The 22,598-nt window shown below is 46.1% G+C and overlaps 1 protein-coding gene across 1 annotated transcript in view; it reads right to left on the bottom strand.

The window, feature by feature from the left end:
- Positions 1-22,598, bottom strand: part of cdh12a (cadherin 12a) — a 483,846-nt gene that overhangs the window by 311,499 nt on the left and 149,749 nt on the right. The window contains exon 3 of the mRNA XM_084328112.1: positions 7,296-7,465. Coding sequence (XP_084184238.1) covers positions 7,296-7,465 — 170 coding nt within the window. The remainder of the gene's footprint in view (positions 1-7,295; positions 7,466-22,598) is intronic.

Raw genomic sequence — 22,598 nt, forward strand, 5'->3', positions numbered from 1 at the left:
TTTAAGTCAAGTCAAGTCAAGAGTTTTATTTAATTTAAGGAATACAAACAATGCCATTTGACTCCATTTGACAATACAGGCATAGACAGCCTTAACTCATTCTCTGCCACACTGTTTTCCATCAAGAAACACCCAACCAAGGGACCTCAGGGCGCGCTAAGAGCGAGACGCTCAGCCAGTACTCATATAAATATATCGTTATATATTCATACTGGCAATCACGTCTCGCTCTTCGCCATATTGAGATATGGGGCAGAGCAGACGCGTGGCCAGACAAATGTACCCCGAGGACCCGCAAGCCCTACCACTAGGGGGGAGGGGAGTCCCGTCACCCCCCCCCTTCCTAGTGAAGAGGGGGCGGCAGTCAACTCCACCAAAGTGCGAAAAAGAGGGAACTAGAGACCCCTAAAAATGCACAGCACAGGCGGGACCACGTGTGACACATCACCTCGTGGCACACATCCACACACCCCTGCTAACCCACCGAAAGGCGGGACGCAGGGGAGGTCCCAGACCCCAGAACCGCCTGGGAGACAGAACCCCCAGTCATGTCCATGAGGTAAAACCTAACGAAGGGACCCGGGGAGGACCAGGAGGCCACAGCACAGATGTCCTCCACCAAGGTCCCCTCTAACAAGGCGGCAGAGGCCGCCACCCCACGAGTGGAGTGCGCCCTGACAGGGGGGGCCAGCCCAGCCAACGTGTAGCAAAGGGCAATGCCCTCGCACAACCAATGTGACAGGCGCTGTTTTGACAGTGCCTTACCAGTGCGAGAGCCACCGTAACAAACAAAGAGCTGATCGGTAGCCCTGAGGTCCTGAGTCCGGCTGAGGTAAACCCCCAAAGCCCGGACTGGACACGACAGGTGAAAGCTCGCCTCTAACTCACCAGCGTGAGGAGGCGGATGAAACGGCTGAACCACAATATCCCTGGAGCGAAAAGAGCTCCGGATATTTTTTGGCACGAAGACTGGCCTCAGAGTCGCACCGCTATTGACACATATAGACAAGCACTCAGGCCGCACCGAGAGAGCACAAAGCTCACCCACGCGCTTAGCGGAGGTGATGGCCAGCAGGAATGCAGTCTTGAAAGACAGCTGTTCCAAAGACGCCTGCTCAAGAGGCTCAAACGGGGCCTCGGACAACCGGCCGAGGACCAGTTGGAGGTCCCAACTCGGAGACAGAGAACGTTTCACCGGCTTAAGGCGCCGAGCGCCAAGCAGGAAACGCTTGACAAGAGGGTGGCTGAACAACGTAACGCCCTCAAACCCCACATGACAAGAGGATATAGCCACGGCATATACCCTCACCGTCGAAGCCGACAGTTTATCCAAAATAGACTGAAGGAAGGAAAGGACAGCGTCCAGGGGGCAGGACACAGGGTCCAAGCCCCCCACTCTACACCACTCTTGGAAAATACGCCACCTACCTGCGTAGACCGCGATAGTGGAGGGAGCATGCGCGTTCCGGATGGTGTCGACCACAGAAGGGTCCATCCCCTCCAGACTCACCCTCTCAACAGCCAAACCATCAGCGGCTGGCCCAGCACAGGGAACTGCCACAGAGACCTGTGCGCCTGAGAGAGGGCCCGCGATGACCAAGGAACAGGCCATGGCGGGGCTACCAAGAGCTGGATCAGGACCGGGAACCACACAGCTGCGCCCAGGTCCGGCGCGATCAGGATCAAGGTCCTGCGCTCCCGACGTACCCGCTCCAACAACTGACCTATCAGATGTATGGGAGGAAAAGCATACAGAATCCCGGGCGGCCATGGATACATCGAGAAGGCATCCACCCCCAAGGGAGGATTGTCCCCCCGACTGACCGAGAACCACAAGGGGCACTGGTGAGACTGTCTGCTCGCAAACAGATCCACCGAGGCTTCCCCGAAGCGGTCCCAGACCTGCCTGACTATGTCTGGACGTAGTCCCCACTCGTCGTGATGAAGACCGCCCCGCAACATCACATCTGCGCCCACATTCTCCCTGCCAGGGATGTGGAGCGCCCTCAGGCTGTGCAGATTGCGAGACGCCCACAGCCAGAGCTCGACCGCCGCCCGGTGCAGACGGATAGAGCGTACTCCACCCTGTCTGTTGATATACGCCGCTGCCGTCGTGTTGTCCGTCCTGACCAACACGTGCTCGCCCACCACCAAGTGGCCGAGCCGCTTGAGGACCAGGAGGGCCGCTGCGTTGGTCCGACACGTCCCCCCCATCCCATGAGGGAGGCGTCGGTGAAGACCGTGACGTGTGACCGCCTGCCGCCCATGGGGACCCCGCTGGTGAGGGTACCAGGCCTCCTCCAGTAGGCGAGATCCCCCCGTATCGACAAGGGAACCTTCAAACGTTTCTACTTGCCTCTCACCAGGTCTATTTTCATACTGGAAAACCACCTCTGTATCCTCCTCATGAAGAGGAGGCCAAGAGGGACCACAGAGTGAGCAGATGCCATCATACCGAGCAGGCGCATCACATCGACAGCTAAGCTAAACATCGCGCAACGTCCCTCGATCCGCTGTCAGAAGACGAGGAAACCCCAGGACAGGCCCGACGCGCTGTTGGAACATGCCGAGAAGATTCCATGGGCTGGCAAATCTCCGGCGAAAACCCAACATTGTTCAATTTCTCTCTGCATTTCATACTAGTTCATGGAATGCACTGCCCGTCCATGATGGAAAACGAAAAAGAGGAAGGGCGCGTGTGACCATGCCTGGTGTCTTATAGGAGGACACTGGGGCGGGGCCTGGTCAAGTGCATGGGTGCATTGTTTTCGTTAATGAAGTACAGTAGGCACTGGAGATGAGGTATATCTCAATATGGCGAAGAGCGAGACACGATTGCCAGTACGAATATATAACAGCGTGGCAGCCAATGAGTTAAACTATACAGTTTTATTGCATGTCAGGTATATTGCTGGTGGTTTAGTAGAGTAGCTGTGTCCAACCAGTTTTTATACCAGGTTCAGGATATAGGCCCTAGGGTGAGAGATTAGAGTTCTCTTTTGGGTCCCAGGGTGAGAGATTAGAGTTATTTTTTGGGTCCCAGGGTGAGAGATTAGAGGTCTCTTTTGGGTCCCAGGGTGAGAGATTAGAGGTCTCTTTTGGGTCCCAGGGTGAGAGATTAGAGATCTCTTTTGGGTCACAGGGTGAGAGATACAGAGTTCTATTTTAGGTTAAGCAGAAATGGTTTAACAGACCAGGTAGACATGTAGATTATTGTTTCCTATTGATTGGAACATTGATATTTCTTGTTTAGAACATGCCCAGAACATGTCTTAAGTAAGGGATAATGTATAGCTACGAGGTCATTGTCGCAAAATAATTGACCGACACGGAGTTTAAAATACCGAGGCGCCTCCGCGCCTCGCCCTACATGGCTAACTTACTAACAATATACCTAATTCATTTTACATCGACAAGACGAGGTCAAATGCAGACGCAGTTCTGTTCTGTCGCTCCCGCTGTCATCGCCGGCAGATCCGGCAGGTGTGTCTGATTGGCTGCACTGATGCAGTGTGTCAGTGCATGGGCTTGATTGCGAACAGCTGCGCACAGCGGTCATTATTGTTCGGCAGAGGTCCGTTATCGAGTAATAACGGACCTCTGACGAGCGCTATTGACCAATCACAAGCAAGCATTTCGGCGAATGTGAAAACACCATGTAATAAGAATATATATTTCAAAGTAGTTTTAGCTAGTTTTGTATTTCCTGTATATTCAGCCAAAGAGTTCCTCAGATCCCCCAGGGCCACTCTGCTACTGCTCTAACTTGCTAATAGATGTACCTATTCTAGAATTCTGAATATATCATTGAGACAGACAAATAAAAAATAAACCTACACAAAACAGACAAAATTATTTGCCCATTTTCAGTTTTCATATGTTATGACTAGGACTGATCGAAGACAGACTATATTAGTGAACAGAACTCTCACCCAAATTCATAAACTACGGTACTGTGCTACTGTAAAACTCTGTAAAAAAACTGTAAAAAAATTAGATGAATGGCCAGCGTAATTTACGAGTATACGAGTGCATTTTCTGTTTCAGAACACTATTATAGAATAATGTTTTCTGGCTTTTGGAGTGTAGCGCAGGGCTATTCAACTGGCGGCCTGCGGGATGATTCTGACCGGCCCGCAAAAGATTACATGATAATAAAAAAAATTAAAATAAAAAAAATATTTAATATTTTTTATTTTTTACTTTTTTCTTTTCATGTCAACGTTCACACGCACAATTGAGCCAAAAGTCACTCAATTAATGACAGATTTCATTGATAAATTGAGGGAAAATTTTGCAAGTCGATTTGATGAATTTGACATGCCCAGAGAATTGATGCATTTTGTGAGCAACCCATTTGCCAATGTAGCTGCTATTTACACAAAAGGACAAGAGTTCCTTGCATCACTTCACATTGATGAAGGTCTCCTGCAGGCATGTTGGAAGGGGGGGGGGGGGGTGCTGGGGAGGGGGGGGGAGGGGGGGGGGGTGCTGCAGCACCCCCCCCCTCAGTTATTGCAAAAAAAAAGAAAAAGAAAAATTATGGTTTTTTTTATGACAGTATTTATATATTTGTATATTATATACTGTAACTGTATAACTGTAACACTGTATATTATAAGTTTATCCTGCTCAAAGCACTTCACCATTTTAATATTGTGTGTATTGAGCCGTACTGTATTGTAGCCATTCTCCAATCTGTTAAATAAAGTTTTCATTCATTCATTACACTACTGTACGTACACAATCATACGTGTAAAACCGACAAGATTGCAGCAGAGTAGATTTTCGAGTGATGACAGACTGTCACAGACTGATTGAATGACAGGTGAAACAACTAATTGTATTCACCTCCCGTCTCCCGCCCTTCCCACGCGCCACGAACCACTGAGCTACTGTGATACAGTGCTTGCGCAGTCAGTCGATTTGAGCTAGTAGTCAGACTTTGCTAGCACAGAATGTCTCACTTGCAGAAAAGAAAAATATCAGATTTCTTTTCGAAACGTCCCGCCGGTCCCAGTGACAGTCCCACTAAATCTGATAAACGTCAGAGAGAGACAGAGACGACAGGTTCAGCCTCAGCATCAGGTAATGAAGAGTTAACTGAGTCTGTTCCCCTATACCCCCCCTCGGGCGCCAGGGGCTTCCACTGAGGGGTGATGCAAATAGGGATTGGGTGTTATGGCAGCTCATGATGGAAAGAGTGCGCACCGAGTCTGATCCCGAGTTGAAGAATTGGCTCCAAAAGAGAGACAACTGGATGTCCAACAACATCCAAAACAAAATCTTACAGCTGTTTGCCCATGATATTCAGCGACAAATTAGAGGCAAAGCATCCAAAAGCCCATTCTTTGGCTTGAGCGCTGACGGAACCACTGATGTCACTCACTGGAAAATAACAATTCTCGTGTAATATACAGTTATCCGATGACAACTTGGAAGCTCAGAACTTTTTTTCTTTTTTAATAAATGGAAATGTTGAAACATGCAAACGTTCAAACGCACACACACTAATAAGCATTGGAGGCTTTTAACCAGGGCCGGACTGGGGAAATCATTCAGGCCAGGAAATATAGTGAAAAAATATAGCCCCAGTCAGGCCACTTTTTAAGCAGGGGGTCTGGGGGTCCCCCACCAGGATTTTTTTTGTTACAAAGACTTAATTTCCTGCATTCTGGTGCAGGATTTTTTTTATTTGTACCCTTTAAATGCCAGTGTTTGTGATGGCATCACAAATTATTGTTAAAAAACAGACTAGCATATGTATGATTAGCAACAACGATTTTTATGGATTTTCAGTTTTTTTGTAATTGATAAATAGGCCTACAATATTTTATTCAACTTCAGCCCTGGTCATAACACCACATATTCATTTGATAATTCTAACCCTTTAAATGCCCGTGTGTGTGATGGCATATATTTGCAATATATCAAATGCAAAGTAGATTTTTCTGGGGGGGATTATTACAGGCTAGCATGTGTCAATGATTAGCAGTTTTTTGTAAGGGTCCCGCCTCCACCAATCACATGCGGCTCCCTTTGTGTGTGTGTGATAGTTCTCCAACTTGTGTGAGTTGCAGTGATCTCCTGGTTGTTCCCCACCTAGGTTATCTAACTATTGCGCTGGTGCAACTAGAAACACTGGCCTGGCCTGCTTCTAAGTTCAGTGGCCTGACTAAAAAAAAAAAAAAAAGAAAAAAATCTTTTTCATCTGGCTCAAAGGCCGCACCCCCTACCGATTTAAAGTTCCAACGTGCCTGGTCTCCTGCAACTTGAAATAATTGACATGCAAGCATCATCTGCTCTGAAGCAGGCACTTGAGAATTAATCCACCACAACATTTTGGATAAAGTGTATTCATGTCAACACATTCCCCAAAATAAAAACGCTGGCAATATCTGTGCTAACAATGTTTGGCTCAACATACACCTGTGAATCCAGTTTCTCTCACATGAATGCCATTAAAACAAGCAACCGTGCCTCCTTGACAAATGAGCATTTGCATCACTGTTTGCGGGTAGCCCTCACTTCCTATGAACCCTCTTTCTCTGCCATTGCCCAGTCAAAGAAGTGCAATCTCTCCCCTTAGATGTGTGTATGTAGGCTAGGCCTGTCTGCCCCCCACCCCCCCTGATGTTTGAGAGTTAAGAGTGGACAATAAGTGCTAATAAGATGCTGTGATTTGCTGTTGTTGCACAGACATGAAGCACTTTTTCCATAGCTCAGCTGCACTATAAATGTTTTTTTTGTTCAAGTGTTGATGTCAGAATGTTCAGATGCACATCATGCACTTGTTTGTTTTTTATTTTATTTTTATATTGAAATGTTGAAGAGGAGATGTTGCAGTTGTTGCACAGTCATAAATGAAGCACTTTTTGCAGGAGATGTTGCAGATGTGGCACATAAATGAAGCACTTTTTTTGAAAAGTATACTACTTTTGCAATGTAGTTAAATAAAAGTTGTGAAAATGTCGTTGCGTGTTGTGTCAAGTGTACATATATTCATAGCACGGGGAGGCGCCATGGCAGTCCGGCCCCTGGCCCCTTGGGTTTCTGACAATGTGGCCCCCTGAACAATTTAGTTGAATAGCCCTGGTGTAGCGCATGTTCACATATATTGATTGAACTGTCCTAGGCCAAGGAAATAGCATATTGGAATTATTGAATTCCCCTTTATAGCTATTGCAGTGTTTCTTTAAAGTCACCTTTAGAATGTTCCCCAAGCAATGACATATTATGGAGTATAGGTGGATCACAGTATATCGGGCTGTGTTGACCTTTGACCCTTGTCTTACCTGCAGGTGACATCTCAGAGACGCTGGCGGTGTAGGGGCCGTCTAGGAAGCGCGGTTCGTTATCGTTGATGTCCTGAACCTTGATGACGAACTGGGATTCTGGCTCCAGAGGGCGGCCTGTGATCATATTCACAGCCTGGGCCCTTAAAGTGTAGTACGATTTCTCCTCTCTGCAAATAAATCATACAATATTTATTCATCATGGTATTCTCGTGGCAGCGTTCTATGTCCTATCAACATGGGACAGTGCAATACATAGTTAATTGGCCATGGTTGTTGTTTAATGATTATCACCTGTTATTTTATTACAATCAGCTGTTGTTTGCCTATCAAGATGTTGGAGATGATCATGATGTAATGGAATACTATGAATAATAAAAACAAACATAAACACTTAGGCCCCGTTTAGACGAGCGTTTTGTGAACAGAAACCGCAAAAGTCATCTTGCGGTTTCACTTTTAATTTTACGTTTAGACGAGCGTTTTGGGATGGAATTCTGCGTGCAGACGACGCTGTAACGACTCGAGACGACGGAGCCCCACTGTCACACGATTGGCGCATATGTCACATGACGTGCTGTGAAGACCCGCCCTACTGATTCGCAGACTGTGGATGGGGAATGTGATTGCACCAAAGCAGAGTCACTCACAGACAGTGGGTCCACTCACGCCGCGACAGATTCTTGTGTATTTAACCCTTTCACTGCCACACGACAGCCGGTTGTGTGATAGTAAAGGGTTAACCTTCTGTCGTGTGACTCGTGTGGCAGTGAAAGGGTTAAAAGTACTGCCAATGTAGCCTTCAGGTGATCTCCGTTGATATAAGTCAGACATACTTGCTTTGTTTACGTCTCGGCTACTGGCGCATACCTGCTACCTGTGACGTAAGCAGTACGCGCGACCACAGCCGTGACAACCCTTTCGTCATCGTTTTAACAGATGTATACGTTTTGATAGTTTAGACGAGATCGCAAAGCTTTTGCGTTTCTAGGAATTCCACCCTGGAAGGTAGTCTCACTTTTTTGCGGTTTCACCCCGTAAAAACGCTGTTTCCGTATAAACGAAAGGCACACCCGCAAAAATATTTTTGCGGATTCACCTGCTAGCGTTTCCGTCTAAACGGGGCCTTAGGTATTAAATGACAGTGTTTGGCTCTATAGTTATGAGTAATTAACTATAATCCAGAACTATTTTATGGCACTGTAAAACAATTTGATTTTATATGTCTGCACTGTGGTCATTTCATGTCTATTATATTCTACTAAAACTGAATAAAACAAAGTGGCCTGTTGGGATATTAGATCCTAATGTTAAAAACTGCGATTTTATATGTCTGCACTTTATGTGCACATTTTTCCCTCGCTATTATTTTACTTATTTAAATTTTTATTTCTATGCCCCACTATCCGCTGGGCGCATACTATGACCTTTATCATGTTTTGTAACAGATTACAGAAATTCAAGAAGCCTATTGGAACGTGAGGTTCTGATATGATTTTGATTAATATCTGCATTATTTTATCCCACTTTATGTGTTGCTATTGATGCTTGTTTTACACTGATTTTATGTCTTATTTCTTACTGATTTAAAGCACTTTGAACTACAATCCCCTGTATGAAAGGTGCTATACAAATAAAGTTTATTATTAATTACATTTCTTATCCTTACTCAAATTAGGTGTCAAACGGCTGGTGGATGAGGCTTACAGGGAGATCATGACAGCCTTGTCCTAGCTCTTCTTCTTACCCTTCAGCAATGCACCGAGCTTTGACCCCCTACCCTTAATCTGTGGATGACCCAGTGATCATCTCTTCAACTTTAGTGTGTGTGTGCGTGTGTTTGCATGCATGTGTGTATGTGTGTGACAGAATGTATCATTGGCATGTCAGTCATGCAGAAGATGGTTGATACTGAGTCAATCCTGTCATTCTATACAGGGAGGGATACATGTGTGGTCTTACAGTTGAATCCTTTAAATACTGGATCACACTTATTTCCAGTAGGCACGGTACAGTACGGATAGGCTTGCAGTGCTGTATCTTGCCGGATTGCCTGTGTTGTTTTTCCAGTACACAACCTCACCCGGTGTCGGTGTAGGTGTAGGTAGGAGGAGCAATAGAGACAATAGAGGAGCCTCTTTGGGAGGAGTTACTCCACGATTGAGTCGGCGAGGAAGAGGGAAGACGTAAATATTTGTATCTCTTTGCCTCTGTTCACATCTTTCAATTGATCATTTCGATAAGACTCAATCGCAGATACAAATATGAATTAAGATTCAACAATTGCATATCCTACCAAACATGTTGTCAGAAACATTATTTGAGTGAACCGTTTGGGTGGTTTTGATTGATTGATTGAAAACTTTATTAACAGATTGCAGAATGGGTACAGTACAGTACAGCTCAATAGAATTGTTAAGGGGATGCAGACCAGAGAAAGACTTTCATCTTGTTTACATCAGGGTCCCCCATTTTCAATTCATCATAACATATATGACATACACAACATACAGATAGACAGTATTGCTACATCTATACATTTATGACATACCAGATTTGCAAATACAGTACTGTTTGTGATACAAAAATAGTCTAGAAAAGAGAGTATATACATTTGACGTAGAAACTGTACATTGGAGGAGGTTGGGTAGGTGGGGGGGGGCACTGTACAACTGTACAAGCAAAACTGTACATTGGAATATTGACGAAACCATACTTGGTCATGTACTGTACATTGGAGGGGGTTGGGTTAGGACATTTACAGGGGCCAGTTTCGAATTGCAGTCTCCCGTAGGTGTTCTTTGAGAGTGGTTTTGAAAGTGGGTAGTGATTCACATTCCTTTACAGCTTTGGGTAGGGCGTTCCACATTGATGTGGCATAATTGCGAAACGTGTTTAGTCCCTTGTTTGAGCCGAATCTGGGTTTAACATGATTTGTGGAGCTCCCTCTGGTGTTGTGATCGTGGTATTCACTGACCTTTTGGAAGTATTTTGACATGTACATGGGTACAGTACCTTGGTCATGTAGTGTATCTTGTAGACCAGGCCCATTTCAAGTTGCTGTACTCTGTCATCTACTCTAAGCCATCCTAGGTTGTCAAAGTGGGCAGGGGTGAGGTGGGTTCTAGGAGTAAGGTCAAGCAGTAGTCTGACCAGTTTGTTTTGAGATGTTTGTAATTTTGTTTTTAGCGCCTTTGAGGTGCTTTGGTACCATGAGGTGCAAGCATAGTCGTAGTACCCTTGAATGAGTGCTCCTGACAGAGGCTTCAGGGTATTCTTGTTTACCAGAGAGGAGATCCGGTACAAGAATCGAGTTCGTTGGTTGACTTTTTTTTATTACCTTGGATGCCATTTTGTCACAGGAAAGATTTGCCTCTAGGATGGAACCTAGCTATGTAATTGCATCTTTCCTTGTGACAATATTGTCACCCACTGTAACTGAGAAGCCGTCGGTCTTGCTGAGTTTGTTATTTGATCCGAAGAGAATGGACTCTGTTTTACCCAGGTGTAATGGTAGTTTGTTATAAGCGAGCCAGGTGCAGATTCAACCTGTAACTTGTTCTTGTCAGAGACCAGCAGGGCTGAGTCATCTGCGATCAAGAACAAGTTGCAGTCACAAGCTGACGACATGGTTGGATTCTCTCATTCCCCATATGCTACGCTCCTTCTCTGGAGACTGTGGACATTCAATTAAATTCAAACCTTTATTCTCGAAAAGGACAATAGAGGTCACCCTCATTTTCAATGTATAATAATTATAATAACTATCTATATAGCTTTCACACATGGACCGCAGCCCAAAGTGCCCCACAGCAAATAGCATCAAATGAACATAGGCATACAATTTGCAAACAGTTGACAGAATAAAAACAATGCATAAAGTGCAGATATAATAATAGACATAAAATAAGTACAATAAGTACAGTGTTGCTCGAAGGCAGGTGAACCCCCCGGAACAGCCAGTCCCCCAAACACCCCACACATCAACCCCCACCACATCATCATCCAAGACCCCCCCCCCCCCCCCCGCCGATAAAGCATGTCATGACTGAAGGAAAACACCACGTGGGGACCTAGCCACCACGTGGACACCAACGAACCCCACGCCCCACCCCTAAACCACGGAGGAATGACAGGTCAGACTAGGCAGAATTTCAGAAAATGTGCGTGTATAAAGTGCTGAAGGCATTTTGTGTTTATTTTTGGTACACAACATTTCTAGGGGTATTAAGGGGTGCTGAATCCAAATTTGCTGTATACCAAGCTCAAAAATGTCAAATAAGGCCTCAAAATTGAGAAATCCAACATGGCCGCCAGCACCAGGCCCTCTCTCCACAAAAACAGGTGCTAAACCCACAGTTTTTATTCTACTGACATGAAACTTTGCACAGAACATCTGCACCTATGGAGGAAGAGAGTAGGAATATAGCTGGGGTGCAACCATGAGTAACAGGGTGTTTTTGACTGTCTAACTGTAATCTTTGTATAGGTGAGGATAAAAAAATGACATTTATTCAGTGTTTGCAGGAATACGACAGCAATTTGGTAATAACTGTACAGTGTAGGACACCAACATTAGAATCCCCCAAGTCTTAGCTTTCTTCAGGCACCAAGTTTATGCAAGTAGCTCTTATAGATCTGGATATATAAGCATTTTAATGTAAGCATGCTGTTTTAGGCGAATTTTCAAAAAATAAATGGTGGGGCTTAATGAGTTAAGTGTGACTACACAAGGTACAAACCTGAATTAAATGTGCTTTTGTAAGTTTTCTTACATACATCAACAAGGACGTAGTCACACCGGAGATTCAAGAATCCATACTTGGCGCAGAACACCTTGGACAGGCACAACTGAACATGTTTGTGGACAAACGTTTGTGTGAACCTCCAGATAGTGACCAGCACCTGAACCTGAAATCACCCATTCGAAAGAACAAAGCCAAGACATTTGCCTCTTTGTATGAAGTTGTGCAACTTTCCAAGAACAAGCAAAACACCATCAAAGTGGACAGGCAGATTCTACAAAGGCTCATCACAGCTTACAGAGCAGGTCGTAAGGTAGACCGTGACAATATCCTCCAGCATGAGCTCATGCCCATCACGCCATCTCTGGCCACAACTAACGGGAGTCTACAATCCACCAACAAGTCTGTGTTAGCAAATATACTGACAAAACAAGTTAAAACCCCTGCAGATCTTACCCTTCAGGGACCCAGCTGCCTGGTCATTGATGGCCAAGCTCTGGTAATGGCACTCGGAAAGCCACCTGACACTACAACATTTGGTGACTATGCCAACAAGTTCACTGACACCGTGTTGAAGATGGGAGCAAAATACCAGAGTAGATGTCGTCTTTGACAGATACCATGACCAATCCATCAAAACAGGCACAAGGGTGAAACGCAAACAGCGCCACAGACCAGTACGTCGTGAAATCAAAAACAAGTCTGTTCCACTTCCTGCCGATTGGTCGAGCTTCATGGCCCTTGAAGACAACAAATCAGATATCGCTCAACTACTCTCAAACCACCTGATGGAACACAGCCCGGATGATGAACCTGTAGTTGTAGTATCAGAGAGGTTTGCTGAAGCGACAACTGTCAAGTCAACAGATCCAGATCTTGAAGTCTCCTCTCTGAGTGCTGACCATGAGGAAGCTGATACACGTCTGATTTTCTCATCCAGGCAGTGGAAACAATCGTCGTGTCAGCGCGTGACACAGATGTGCTGCTTCTACTCTTGGCTCACTATGACAGAATCCGATGTACGCATCTCTACATGAAAGCTGGATCTCTACATCTCTACATCCACCTGCAAGACTGTATACTCTAGACTGTTTGTCATTAACAGAATTGTGAACATAATGCCTATAACAGAGAGAAAAAAAGGAATGAAGGAACAGAATAAATCACTGTAAGGTCAATTGTATCATGTGTTCGAATATACTTGTACGGGAGCTGGCTATAATCTTTTAATTATCTTCTACTCTATTCTATTCAGGAAGAGTCACATGGCATGTATCGAAGCATGCAACTGTAAGAAAGTCAACAACTGCCGGAACACTGAGGAAGAGTGTGAATAAGCTGTCACTGTAAGGATTACTGTAACAAGTATTCAAACGTACAGAGGAAGATTCCGGTAAAAAGCGGGAAGGTGGAATAGCTTTCATGTTGAACAACAATTGGTGTGATCCAGGCAACGTGAAGGAGCTTTCAAACCACTGCTCCCCAAACCTGGAGTATATATCCATCAAGTGCCGGCCATTCTTTCTCCCGAGAGAATTAACGTCGGCCATTCTGATCGGAGTGTATATTCCACCACAAGCAAACACGGGCGACGCGCTCTCCAAGCTCCACAACGAGGTAAACAAGCTCCAAGCAGCTAACGTTGACGCTGCTATTGTGGTTGTGGGTGATTTCAATAGCGCTAATCTGAGAAAAGTGCTGCCAAAATTCTACCAGCATGTGACTTCTTCTACCAGAGGCGGGAATATTTTAGACCATTGCTACACGCAATTTAAGAGCGGTTAAAAATCACATGCTGCCAGTCCTTTTGGCAAGTCAGATCACAACGCCATCTTTCATGTACCGCAGTATAAACAAAGTCTCAAGCGCATTCCTGTAGTATCGCGAGAGGTGAAGCGCTGGACGCTCCAAGCTGCACTAGAATGTACAGACTGGGGGGTGTTCCGCGATAACACAGATAATATTAATGACTACACGGAAACAGTGCTGGACTTTGTTTGTACTTTGGTAGAAGAAACAATCCCCTCTACCACAATTAGAGTTTACCCAAACCAAAAGCCCTGGGTAGACAAATCCGTCCGTGAAGCTCTGAAGGCGCGCACCTCAGCATACAACGCCAGGCTTGTGACAGGCAACATGAATGACCACAAGGTGGTGAGATACAATGTTAGGAGGACAGTAATAGAGGCAAAAAGGCACTACAGGGATTCAATTGAACTTCAATATGAACAGGCTGACTCTAGAGCTATGTGACAGGGCCTCAGAACGATGACAGATTACAAAGGCACCTCCCTCAAATGATCTCAATACCTTCTATGCGAGGTTTGAGGCTGGGAATAACAGCACCAGCCTACAAACCACTGCAATGGAGGAGGGGGAGGGGCACTGCTGATGGAGACTCAGTGTTCAGGATAACAGAACATGAGGTGAGGAGGACGTTTAAGAAAGTGAATATCAGGAAGGCAGCAGGTCCGGACGGTATCCCCGGCCGCGTCCTAAAAGTCTGTGCCGACCAACTGGCCCCGGTATTCACTGACATATTTAACCTGTCCTTAGAACAGGCTGTCATCCCCACCTGTCTGAAGAAGTCCACCATTATCCCTGTACCCAAAAAATTCAAGCCAGCTTGCCTCAACGACTACCGCCCTGTAGCTCTCACCTCCATAGCCATGAAGTGCTTTGAGAAGCTAGTGAAGGGCTACATCTGTTCCTCCCTCCCCATCAACCTGGACCCCCTGCAATTTGCATACTGCCCCAACAGGTCCACGGAGGACGCCATAGCCCATGTGCTGCACACAGCAGCATCACACCTGGACAAGAGTCAGGAGAACTATGTGAGAATGCTATTCATCGACTACAGCTCAGCATTCAATACCATAGTCCCCTCCAAACTCATAGCCAAGCTCAGGGACCAGGGCTAGAACTATGACCTCTGCCAGTGGGTCTTGGACTTCCTGACGGGCAGACCCCAGGTGGTGAGAGCAGGCAACTGCACCTCCTCATCCAGCACTCTCAACATAGGGGCCCCCCAGGGCTGTGTCCTGAGTCCCCTCCTCCACTCCCTGTACACACATGACTGTGTGGCACAGCGGAACAACAACACAATCATCACCTGGAAGAGGTTAAGGTTCTAGCGGGATGGTGTCAAGAGAACAGCCTCTCCCTGAACATCAGCAAAACAAAGGAGATGATTGTGGACTTTAGGAGGTCGGGGTCAGGGACTACAGCCCCCTCAGCATCGACGGGGCACCGGTTGAGAGAGTGAACAGTTTTAAGTACCTCGGAGTCCACATATCCGAGGACTTGACATGGACCACACACATTGACAGTGTTATCAGGAAGGCACGACAACGCCTCTACTTCCTTAGGCGCTTAAGGAAGTTCAACGTGAGTCAGAAGATCCTCAAGAACTTCTACTCATGCACAATAGAGAGCATCCTGACTGGCAATATCACCTCCTGGTTTGGGAATAGCACTGCACAAGACTGCAGCAGACTACAGAGAGTGGCCCGTTCAGCCGAACGCACAATTGAAGGTGGGCTTCCCACTCTCCAAGACATTTACAACAAGCGGTGCATGGGCAAGGCTAAGAGAATAATCAAAGACTCCAGCCACTCAAACAACTGCCTCTTTGAACTGCTGCGATCAGGCAAGCGATACCGGAGTCTCATGGCAAGCACAGAGAGACTCAGAAGGTGCTTCTATCCCCAGGCCATCAGGATGCTCAATGAATGAACAATGAACAATAAGCAAACCATCAACACACCCACAGCGCACATACACTTTATATTTATATTTATATTATTGGTAAGGAAATTGCACATCATTCTCATTCCTTATTGCACCTCACCACTACAAGGTGGCACCACAAGCTAAGCTATACCTCACCATTTTTGTACCAGCTGTACATACTGTATATATAGAAACACTGAACAATTTTGTTGTTTACACTTGTTTACGTACTTGACTTCTTGACTTTCTATTTTATACTTATTATACTTATTTTATACTATCTTCTTATTATCTAGCACACTCTCAGGAGCAACACAGAAAGAAACATTTCATGCAAAGTATTCTGTATTCTGTATGATAACTAATAAAGAAACTTGAACCTTCACTTATATTGATATGGTAAAATAATATTTTTATTTTATTATATTATAATCTATTCTATTCTATTCTGGAAAAGTGGCATTGGATGAATCATGCAACTGCAAGACACCTGCGACACCTGCCTGAATACGATTGATGACTGACAATAAATTACTGTACCTAAGCTACTGTACGCATATTAAGGACTATCTAATTTGCATAAATGACATGTTGATTAAAAAAAATCAAGAGAAAAGAGTTTGATGAATAAATCCATGGCCTGGGATCATCCTGCTTTTCTTTCTTATTTGGTTGATGAGTTATGCATCAATAACAACCACCGTTTCTGCTATAAATATGAGTTTCAAGCAACATTTTCACAACTGATCTAAAATCAGGATATGATTTTAAATTCCTCATGTATGCAAACATATAAAAACACATTTCATTCATGTTTCTACCTTGTTTAGTCAAAAAGATATGCACTTAAATAGATTTCAGCCTGGCGCTGGCGGCCATGTTGGATTTCTCAATTTTGAGGCCTTATTTGACATTTTTGAGCTTGGTATACAGCAGATTTGGATTCAGCACCCCTTAATACCCCTAGAAATGTTGTGTACCAAAAATAAACACGAAATGCCTTCAGGGTTATGATTTTCTGAAAATTGACCCTGTCTTACCAGGACCTGCAGCCACGCCAAAGAAGCCACGCGGCAAGGCAGCGACTCCAAACACTCAAGCAGACAGACACAACAGCGGTCAAATGAGAAGACATGCAGCACCACAGACAATCCAAGGCGACACCGGGACCCCCGGAAATAATGTCACCTATAAATATGCCACTATTTTATACAATCTTATTGTTCAGATTAGCTGAAAACAGTAATTGTTTTTGTGCATACAGTAGTAGATCATTATGAGTTTCAAAGCATTTCCTTGGGGATAACGAGATAACAAGATTGCTAAAATGCCAATGGCTATCTTTAGATACTTAACCTACACACATGAAACTGTCCTGACCACACAATATTTATGTAACTAATGATTTTTCTTTTTGTAACTAATTGTTTTTGTGCATAGATCACTAGATTGAATCATTTGTTATTATGGGTTTCACTAAACGTTTTCTAAACAAGTTCCATTGACCAATAAACGGTCTGCAGTATCGAATTGCAGCACGGATAACGTGATAATACCTACTCCAGAGCAGTGCCTAAATTAGCATGGGTAGGCACTTTTCCACACGGGTCAGTTGGCAGTGTGAAAAGCTAAACAAAGCAGGAGCACAGATTCTGGCATGGTACGGCATGGTACAACAAGGTAGTGAACATGTGCCATTGGATGTTGTTGGGTCTGTGTAGAGCTTATCCTTGATGTTTAAAAAAAAATTACACACTCTATAGATGTGCTTTGCAGATGCAAACCTGGCAAGCTAGATCGAAGCATCGTAGTCCTCTAACTGTAACCAAACGTTCACAGAGTTTCAGGCTACATCACAGGTCACGTGAATCTAGTGTTGCCCGTGGCATCCGTTCTAGCACCAAAACAATGCTGTTTTTTGAGAGAAAGCTATCAGATGTGAGTGAAGCTGGTTTGTTTTGGCCTCTGACAGTGACACACATACTAGGTGCTACACAGACACGACTGCCCAACAGCCCCGCCTCCTCCCACTCACAGCGCTGACTGCTGACTCAGCTCTCACCTCCAGGAGATGATCTCCTCTCCTCTCTCTCGTCTATAGTTTACAGGTCTTGTCACTGTTAGCTTGTTAAATATGCCAAGAGCAGAGCCTCCACAACTGGTTTTGATTGAAAAAGAAAACAACAAGAATGCTGTTTTGAAATGCTTTGCATTTGAGGCAAATTAACTAGGGAAGGTATGGATTATGCTAGCAAACCCATATACGATGTACGATGCTAAATTCGTAACCCCACATGGACCCACATGGACCGAAGGATTTCTCTATGGATTTATTCCCGACTATGTATGGCCAGGGGGGCATATACAAGTGGGTCTAACTGCATGTGCACAAATCCAATTGTGTTGCTCTCCCAGCCAATTTACATCAGTTAAAAAAAAATGTGTACCTTCTCTTTCTCCAATTTTTCTCTGTTTTTCTCCCAGTCCCAATTTAGTCGTTGTGCCAATGTTGTACGCATGTTCTCCTACGAGTCAGTACAAGGGCGTCCCGAAGCCGATCGCACGCTTCCTCCGATACGTGCGGCGACTGCCAGTGACGTGTTTTCACTTGGCAGCGAGGACTCTCATTGGTGAAGTGTGACGCGTGGGAGGGCACGCTATCTCCACCAAGTCCTGCCCTCGCTGAGCAAACGCTGAGACCTGACCTGTAGGCGTCGCTTTCCACAACGCCAGATTCCCACCCACCAGCTTCCCACCCCCTAATACTGCCAATTGTATTATTATGAACGACCAGCCAAGCTGGTAGCAACGCCGAGAGCTGGGCTCGAACCCAGCATCTCCTGTGTTGGTGACGAGCGCAATCTCCGCTATGCCACCTGACCGCTCCAATTTACATCAGTTTTGACTTGAATAACACCCTCATATGATAAAACACACACACAACGCAATGGTGTCAGATTCAGAGAGTCAGAGATTTTATTTGCCATGTACTGTATGGACGAGTCCACATTGGAATACAGGTACAGAGCAATACTGTGTGTCTACAACTAAACCAATACAGGAGCAGAATAGAAACAGTACAAAAAAATGGACAGTAAGAAAAAACACAGACAGTATAAAAGGACAAATGCTAAGGTTAAGATCAACAAAGTGCACATCGTAGTAAAGTGCATAGAGGCACAATTTACAGTAAAAGTGCATATAATCAAAGTGTGTAATGCACAGACACACAGAAACAGCACTTCCACAACCTAACACACCAAATAAAAAAGATATAATAATAATAATATCACAGTAATATACAAATCTAGCCTTTGGAGTTATTCAGGGTGCGCAGTTGCGCACGGCACTGGGGAAGAAACTCTTATTAAACCGAGAGGTAGAGCGTCACCGTCTGCCCGAGGGGAGGGGAGCTGCGGCTGGGTGACCAAAGGGGTCGTTGATAATGCTAGAGGCACGGGAAAACAGCCTGGCACCATAGATCTCTTCTAGAGCTGGCAGACTAACTGTGAGGATTCTGTGAGGATTGGCCCATTCCCGCCACACGCTTCAAGGTACTGTGAGGAGGATTGGCTCATTGCCACCACACGCTTCTAGGTCAAGTAACAATTGCCGTCACGCACCTGTCGGTTGTTTGTAATCAGCGCCCAGAGCCCTTCATATACTCGGGTCTTTCTGTCAATCGTTGTCGGGTCGTTCTGTGTTCTGTACGTTACCATCTACTGCCGTTTCCTGGAGTGGGACATCGTCTTCGCTCTCTATACTTCCACGGGAGGATTCCTTTTTTCTCACTCCAGACGTCGTGCCATCTTGTTGCTACCATCACCTGCCGCGTCTCCGGCGTGAGACGACGTGCCAGCCATCACCACCTGTCGCCGTGTGCTTGGAGTGAGACACCGCCTTCGCTCTCTAATTCTCTACGGGAGGACTCCAGTGTTCCCACTCCAGACGTCAACCCGGCTCGCCATCGCTCCCTATTCCACGGGGGGATGGCGTGTTCTCCCTCGGACCCCGGCTCGCCATCGCTCCCTATTCCACGGGGGGATGGCGTGTTCTCCCTCGGACCCCGGCTCGCCATCGCTCCCTATTCCACGGGGGGATGGCGTGTTCTCCCTCGGACCCCGGCTCGCCATCGCTCCCTTTCCACGGGAGGATGGCGTGTTCTCGCCCCGGTCCCCTGGGACCCCCTTTGTTCTGCGCTGCCCGTCTGCAGCATCCGAGGAGGAGGAGGAGGATTCCTTTCTGAGCAGCAGAGCCCTACTCGGTGTAGGGACGGAAGAGGATCCCCGTGCCCGGCCTCCGCCGTCGGGCCCCTGTGCCCGGCCTCCGCCGTTGGATTCCTGTCCCCGTCCCCAGCCCCTCTCTCCGGGCCTCTGTCCCTGTCTCTAGCCCGCCTCTCCGGGCCTCTGTCCCTGTCCCCCTCTCCAGTGCCCCTAGTCCCTTAGCCTGTTCGCCTGTTAAAGGCACAGTGCCGCAGTTTCATATTTCATGGACTCTAGTGTTTTTTGTGTTCTCCCTTAAAGGGACTGTGCCGCTTTTTGTTATATAATAAATATTGCCCTGTTTTGGCTTACTCTCATACCTGTCTTGTGTTGTGCGATTGGGGTCGGTTTCAAACCATAACACTAACCACGATTGTCTTGCGTGCGAGACGCACAATTCTGTTCAGATATTTCTTCTCCTGGTCTGCAATGTTACCAAACCATACAGTACAGGAGGAAGTAAGAACACTCTCAATCGACTTCCGGTATGAGAGCAGACTGGTAACACACGTGCGATAGAGCTCCTGGTCAAATGAGCGAAAAAACTGATAAAAAAAGACCCGAAAAGTAATTAAAAAGGAAAATGCTCACGAGAAGTAAGGAAGAGACAACGATTGTGAAGGAAATAGAAATGGAGAACATACGAGAAGGAGAGAATCTGAAGAAACAGAATCCCCGAAGCGAAGCCGAGAAAAGCCAGGCGGAAGAAGGGGGAGGTACCGCTGAGGCAGACACGGGAATGCCAGGATGGGCCGTGATCATGCAGGCCGGGATACTGGAGAACATAACAGCGGCGATAAAACTGAACACGGACACGATAAGGAATGATATTGGGAAGCTACGGGAGGAATTGAGGAAGGAACAGGAGGACTTCAGAGGTGAAATGAATACAGAAATCAAAAGGGTGGAGGAGAAGATGGCGGAACAGGACAGAAACGTGACAGAGTTACAGACTAGGACGGCACACGCGGAGGAATGGAACACGGAGATACACGAGGTATTAACATGTGTGATTCAGAAACAAGAACAGATGGAGACAAAGATGTCGGACATGGAGGGGAGGTCACGGAGAAATAACATCAGAATATGGGGACTGAAAGAAGGAGTCGAAGGGGAATCGGTGACCCTATATGTGGAAAAGCTTATCAAAGAACAACTGAAGGAAACGGGACTGGAAAAAATGGAGATACAGAGGGCCCACAGGGCGTTGGCTCCGAGACCACAACCGGACAGACCTCCGAGGGCGGTGATTATTAACTTTCTGAGATTCGAGGTTAAGGAATTGGTACTCAGAACCGCGTGGACCAAGAAGATTGAAATCGAAGGGAAAAGACTATCATTTGATCACGACTACTCGACAGCGGTAGCGATAACACGCAGGTCCTACGCGGGACTGAAGAAAACCCTGAAAGAAAACGGAATGAGATTCCAGTCACCCATGACCTCGCTAAGGATTCACTGGGAGGAAGGGGCGGCGATGTACGCGACGGCACGAGAAGCGGAGCGAGAGATGAGACGGCGAGGGATGCGGATGACGGAGGACGGAGAAGGAAGGAGGCGGGAGGAACAGACGCGGAGCTTGCAGCAGAGATTGGAGGGAGCCCGCAGGTGGATCAGAGTGGGAGACCGAAACCGGAGGGAGGAGAGAGGAGAAGGCGGAGGTGAAACGTGACGGAGCGAGGACGGAGACGGATGAGGAGGCCAGACGGAGAGGAGGCGGGAGGAGGCGAACGGATGAGTACACACACAAGAGATTGAAAAAACTATTCAAATAGAGACAAAGTATAGAAACTGAAATAACATATGCATAAGCACACATTCCCAGGTAGAGGCAGGATATAGAAATGAACGTAACGTATACATGGACACATAATACACAAACTGATGGAGGAAATAAATGGAAATATAACTAGGTTTGATAGGCGAGACACAGAACATACTGAAACAGATATAGACACACGCTGTGAGCAACACAGTTGGGAGGGATTAAGGGGATAAATGGACATCACATAGAAAATAGAGGAGAGGAAAAGAAAGTAAAAAGGGGTACACGGGAGACACCGCACACGGATATGGAAGGAAGGAGGGACAATGAAACATATGAGTCACATTGAGAGGGACCAAGAAAAGAGGGTCTTTGATCAAAAGGAAGGACAGAGCGCTTTTGACCAGGAGCTCGAAAGCAAAAAAAAAACAGTAAGAAAGCTGGACAAATATGACGAGCGATTGGGGGCAAGGGTTTCAAACCCCCAAGCCGTCAGGAGGGGGCCCCTCGCTAGGAGGGCAATTACCCCTCACCCACCAGCAGGGGACAGGGGGGGACACAGGGACCCCCCGAACGCCTTGGGAGCACTTTATGTAAAGTTTATGTTTTTTATTTATGTTAATCATTATATGTATTCGGTGAAGAGAGCGGAGGCTCCAACCGGAGGGGGGAATGAGTGTGACATGGGGGGGACTGACAGACAAAAGAAGAAGAAAGATGACAAGGGTTAAAGGTATAAAAATGATGTCGTTAAACGTTAATGGAATGAATAATGCGATAAAAAGGGGCAAAGTGATGT

Source organism: Notolepis coatsorum (assembly GCF_963971535.1).
Source record: "Notolepis coatsorum genome assembly, chromosome: 13".
Lineage (NCBI taxonomy): Eukaryota > Metazoa > Chordata > Actinopteri > Aulopiformes > Paralepididae > Notolepis > Notolepis coatsorum.